This window comes from Dromiciops gliroides, chromosome 4 (genome assembly GCF_019393635.1).
Source record: "Dromiciops gliroides isolate mDroGli1 chromosome 4, mDroGli1.pri, whole genome shotgun sequence".
Classification (NCBI taxonomy): Eukaryota; Metazoa; Chordata; class Mammalia; order Microbiotheria; family Microbiotheriidae; genus Dromiciops; species Dromiciops gliroides.
Genome location: NC_057864.1, coordinates 153,798,029 through 153,804,028, shown reverse-complemented (window position 1 = coordinate 153,804,028; position 6,000 = coordinate 153,798,029). Strand labels below are relative to the sequence as shown.

General features: G+C 40.2%; 1 protein-coding gene across 1 annotated transcript in view; it reads left to right on the top strand.

Moving 5' to 3' along the window:
• The first annotated feature begins 293 nt into the window (after positions 1-293).
• The window catches only part of LOC122754097 (sodium/potassium-transporting ATPase subunit alpha-4-like), a 57,786-nt gene continuing 52,079 nt past the window's right edge, over positions 294-6,000 (top strand). The window contains exons 1-4 of the mRNA XM_044002143.1: positions 294-378; positions 558-617; positions 1,074-1,277; positions 1,881-1,994. Of these exons, the coding sequence (XP_043858078.1) occupies positions 349-378; positions 558-617; positions 1,074-1,277; positions 1,881-1,994 (408 nt within the window). The 5' untranslated portion in view covers positions 294-348. The remainder of the gene's footprint in view (positions 379-557; positions 618-1,073; positions 1,278-1,880; positions 1,995-6,000) is intronic.

Genomic DNA, 6,000 nt, shown 5'->3' with positions numbered 1-6,000 from the left:
TTAGTCCCCCCAGGCCACCCTCTGTCTCTCACTCCCTGGTCAGTCCACTTTCCTCACCTTTGTCAAGCCTCTAATGCTTCATTCAGAACCTTCACTTCCTGATCCCCTCTCCTCCCTGGCTTTCCTTATCCCTTAATGACTTCACTTCCCCCTACTTCACTCCCATTCTTATCTCTTTTTTACTTTACTTACCCTGGCTCTGAGCTATGCCTCCTAGGAGCTTAGGAAGGGAGAGGCAAGGAACAGTGACCCCCACATGGGCAATATTCCTCCAAATTCTCTATCCAAATTCATAATAGAAACACCAAGAAGCAGAAGCCTGGTAAAAAGAAGAAAGGTTATAAAAATATGGATGACCTCAAGAAGGAAGCAGTCATGGTAAGACCGTCCAGAACGTGAAATGGCAAATTTCCCTGAGACAGAACCATCCCAATGACCCTTTAACACCCTCCTTGAGAACTGACCTGACATTAAAAAAAAAAAAAAAACACTGTTAGCCCTATCTGAAAAAGCAATATGACCTTTGGCCTTATTTCCTCTCTCTGCTGCCCCTTCAGGAAGACCACATGCTGAGTCTGGAGGAGCTAAGCCGAAAGTATGAGGTTGACCTGATCAAGGTGAGTTAAGGGGCTCCCCAGGATGGAAAGAACAAACACCCCCCATTTCTGGTCTGTATGTCACCCACTCACTTTTTTTTCCCCCTCTGTCCTCCCTTCCCCCACCCTTGTGTCTGGATTTTCAGTAGATTGGGAGCCTAGATTAGATAGAGCTGTAATCATGACAACAATACTCTATATTTTTATAGTGTTTTACAATTCACAAAGCATTTTTACATCAGTTCTTTCAGTTGAGCTTCAATACCCCCACAAGGTAAGCAGAAGAAATATTATTATCCATACCTTTTAAAGATTAGGAACTCTAAGTGATAAGTGAACATAGGCAGAGCTAGAGACTAGACCTTTTGACTGAGTCAGTATTCTTTTGACTACCCTGTGATCCTCCCCTTCTTGCCAGTGGTTTCTTGGCTTTCTTCATTGGTTCCTTGTCTACCCCACCATCACTCTTCCATGCAGGGTCTCACCAGCAAACGAGCAAGGGAGATCCTGTTACAGGATGGGCCTAACACCCTCACCCCACCTCCCAACATTCCTGAGTGGGTCAAGTTCTGTAGTCAACTTTTCGGGGGTTTCTCCCTCCTCCTGTGGACTGGTTCCATCCTCTGTTTTGTGGCCTACAGCATCCAGAGAATCTCAAATAAGGACGCTGATAAAGACAATGTGAGCTTGGATACCTGATACCTACTGGATCCTCCCACTCAGCTTCCATAGCCTAACCCCTAAGACTTTCAAGTCCAGCTACCTGGTTCAAGCCCCTGAACCACCAGGCACCCACTAATTAAGTCATCCCCCAATGGCCTCTCTAACTCATACCTCCAATCCCCTTCCTCCATTGCTATCTAGAGAACCCCATGACTCAGCTCAATGAGAAAGTATTGCCCTTTATTCATGAACTCATCTGATTACCACAGTCCTCCCAAGTCTGTTTTCCCCTTTTAGGATCCTGAAGAAACATTTTTTGCCCCCAAGGACTAGACAGAGTTTGACAGTTTGACCTCTGTCCTCTGCTTCCTCCCACCCCCCCCAAACCCTAGGCATTTTCTCCAGGAGCTACTGTTATTTTAGCTAAATCTAACTCCTCTCATTCCCCTATTCCCATCCTCCCTTCTCGGTCTTCGGGTCCCTTGTCTGTTATTTCCTCTACATGGTGCCCTAGGGAAACTGGGATTTCATGTCAGGCCCATTGCTAGTCATTGTTAGTTGTCCTCCTAAGGACAGGAAGCTTGACAAGGTTAGCCTGACCTGCTTTCTCCTACTCCCCAGCTGTTTTTGGGCTTCGTGCTGGCAGCCGTGGTCATTATCACTGGCTGTTTCTCCTATTACCAGGAGGCCAAGAGCTCTAAGATTATGGAGTCATTCAAGAACATGGTGCCACAGGTAGGACTTTTTGGTAAGGGGAACAAAGTATAACCTAACATTTGGAGGGTCTATTGTGGACTTGGCCACAGACTAGGTTCCTGGTAGTCTGGGTCTTACTGACTTAAGTCAGAGTTGGGGCTGGAACCTTGGAGTAGGGGATGATAGGTATTTAGCAAAACAATCCTATTACAGGTTTAAGAATATTTAGACATAGATCTGACAATAAATAAGAATTTCTGGCCTTCTTCCCTTGACTCTAGGCTTCAAAAAAGAGACACTTCTCCATTCTCAGTTCTAGGATAAGATTCTACAAATTAAAAAACAAGATTTTTCATTGAACTCTGGTGTGAGACACAGCCTGACTGATCCCTCCTCAGAAATAAGCTAGGAGGAATAAGCTCGGGAATCTTCAAGGTGTTGAGGGAAAGAGGAAGGTTCCAATAAACATTCAGTACCTCCTGTGTGTAATGGCACTATACTAAATCCTGGGCATGCAAAGATGAAAGAAAACACATGCCTTCTTGGAGCATACAATCTAATATAGACATAAGATATGTAAACTATAATACACAGAAGAATTTGATCATGCAAACGACTGATCCACACATAGTGTTCTGAGAAATTTGAGGAGGGAGAAATTCCTTTCAGCTACGGCATTAGAGAAGGCTTTATGGAAGGGGTTGCACCCGAATTGAACTTTGAATGATCTTAAAAGACAGAATTGAGTAGGGTTGGAACAATGGACTTCCATTCTAGACAGGGAGAATTATATGATCAAAGGTAGGAAGACTAGATATGAAGAAATGTTAAGTAGTGCTGATTAGTTGGCTGGTAAAGAAAGGAATGTGACAAAAGGTTGGAAAGGTAAATTGGAGCTGAATTACAATGATCTTTGAATGCCAAGATAAGGAATTTATATGTATTTTGGTAGGCAGTAAAAAACCCTTAAATGCTTTCTTTTGTTTTGTTTTTAATAAGAGTTTTGGTGAGAATATAGCAATGTGCGAAAGAAGGAAGAAAGAGAGGAAGAAAGGAACGGAAAGGAATAGAAACTAGAATAATGAGAAAACAAATAGGCTTTTTTTGGGGGGGGGCAGGGCAATGAGGGTTAAGTGACTTGCCCAGGGTCACACAGCTAGTAAGTGTTAAGTGTCTGAGGCCAGATTTGAACTCAGGTCCTCCTGAATCCAGGGCCAGTGCTTTATCCACTGCGCCACCTAGCTGCCCCAACAAATAGGCTTTTAAAACTAGGAATGGAATCCATCTTCCAAAGTATAGGAAGAATTTGTCTGAAGACTGAATTTAAAAGTGCCCACTAACAGCTTATTACTGCTTAAGAGCACTATATAAGCTAAAAATGAAGAGGGAGAAAAGTATCAATTTACATCTGCTGAACCACAGACTCACAGTATCACAGAATTGAAAGGGATCTCAGAAGCCATCTAGAGAGAGTAATGGTAAAGTGGAAAGAATTCTAGATTTTAAAGTTGAATCCCAACTGTGCCCCCTTACTACCTGTGTGACCTTGCAAGTCCCCTAACTTCTCTTGGATTCTTTTACTCACCTGTAAAATGGCCTTCCTAAAATATGATGCCCCAAAACTAAACCCAGTGCTCCTCATGTGGTCTGATTAGGATGGAGTAGGATGAGATTATCACCTTTCTCATTTTAGATATTATGCATCTATCAATGTAGCCTAAGATCGAGGTAGTTTGTGGGGTGGTTTTTTTTCCACTATGTCATATTAAATCATATTAAACTTCTTGTTTAGTGGTTCAGTCATGTCCAATTCTTCATGACCCCATGGACCATAATAGCACATAAATATTGTCCTTTAGGGTTTTCTTGGCAAAGATACTGCAATGATTTGCTATGTCCTTCTCCAGTGGGTTAAGACAAATAGGGTTAATTGACTTTGCCAGGGTCACATAGCTAGTAAGTGATTGAAGTCAAATTTGAACTCAGGTCTAATCAACCTTTTTATTTCTTGTGGTTTAGTCATTTTTCATTGTGTCTGACTCTTTGTGACCCCATTTGGGGTTTTCTTGTCAAAGATAGTGGACTGGTTTTCCATTTCCTTCTCTAACTCATTTTACAGAGGAGGAAAATGAGGCAAACAGAGAAGTGACTTGCCAAGGGTCACACATCTAGTGTCTAAGGTCTGATTTGAACTCAGGAAAATGAGTCTTCCTGACTCAAGGCCTAGCACTCTATCCACTGCACCACCTAGCTGACCCTTTATTTCTTAGCCAGTACCAAATTGTTTTGATGATTACTGCTTTGTAGTATAGTTTGAGATCTGGTACTGGTAGGCCTCCTTCCTTCCAACTTTTTTTCATTAATTTTCCTGTTATTCTTTACCTTTTTGTTCCTCCAGATGAATTTTGTTATTCTTCTTTCTTGATCCATATAGCAATCTTTTGGGAGTTTGATTGGTATGGCACTGAAAAAGTAAATTGATTTAGGTAGTATTATCATTTTTTATTATATTGGTTCATCCTACTCATGAGCAATTAATATTTCTCCAATTATTTAGATTTGTCTTTATTTGCACAAAGCGTGTTTAGTAATTATGTTCATATTGCTCCTGACTGTAACTATAGTGTCTTGGCAGGTAGACTCCCAAGTATTTTATATTTCTAAATTCATTTTAAATGGGATGTCTCTAAGTTGAGATAATTTTGGAACCTATCCAACATAGTAGCTACCCTATCCAAATTTATATCATTTATAAAAGTGATCTGTATTCCATCTCCTTCATATAAGTCATTGATTAACATCTTAAATGGAACAAGATCCAGTTAAAAACCTTAAAATGCTATATTAGAGATACACATTGAGTTTGACATGGATGAATTAATCATGACTTTTATAATCTATTCATTCAATTGTTTCCAAATCCACTTGACTATACTATCATCTAGTCCATACCTCTTCATCTTTTCCCCAATGTTAGCAAAAGTTGAATGCCTTGCTGAAATTCATGGCATTCCCTAGATCTACTAGTCTCATAACTTTACCTAAAATGAAATGAGACTCTTCTGGCATGGTCCATTCTGAATGAATCCAGACAGGCTTTTAGTGACCATCACTTCTTTTTATAAATGCCCACAAGTCACCCTTTCAATAATACATTTTAGAATTTTACTAGGAACCTAAAATAAGCTAACTAGCATATAATCTGAAAAATCTACCCTCCTCTCTCCCCCCCCCAAGCCTTTTTTTGAAAATTGGGATTTTTCCTTTCTTCATTCCTACAGAACCCTTCTCATTTTCCACAATTCTTCAGAAGTCACTGACAGTACTCAGACATTATATCTGCCTTTGGGTAGGGACAGGTTGGGGGGAATCTGAGATACAGTTCATCTGAGCCTGGTACTTAAGTCATTAAAGACAGCTATATATCATACACTTATATTTCCTTTTAACGCTCCATTTACTATTTTTGTTTTACCATTCCCACTAGCTATTATCTTATATCTCTCCTCAACTAAACTCCCTGAAAAAGCTATCTGTACTCAATGCCTTTACTTTCTTTCCTTTTACTATTTTCTGAACTCTGCAATCTGGCTTCCAACTTCTTCCTTCATTTGAACCTGCTTTTTCCAAAGTTACCAATGATCTCTTAAGTTCCAGATTGAATAGCCTTTTCTCAATCCTTGTCTTTCTTGGCATCTTTATAACATTTGACGCTCTCCTCTGGGATAATCTTTGGGTTTTCATGAGACTGTTCTCTTGGTTGTCTTCCTGTTTTCTCATTCTCTTTTGTCAGATCCTCATTCCTGTTGTGCCTACTAACTGATGGATTGGAGACTTCTCTCTCTGCTCTCTCTTTCTTGTTGACCCTAACAGACTCAATTATCATCTCTATGCAAATGTACCCAGTTCTATATATCCATCTCTAGTCTTTCTTTTGAGCTTTAGTCACTTATCACCAACTTCCTATTATACATTTCAAAATCAATGTCTTTTGGGCATCTCAAAATTACATATCACAACCAGAACTCACTTTCTTTTCCTCCAA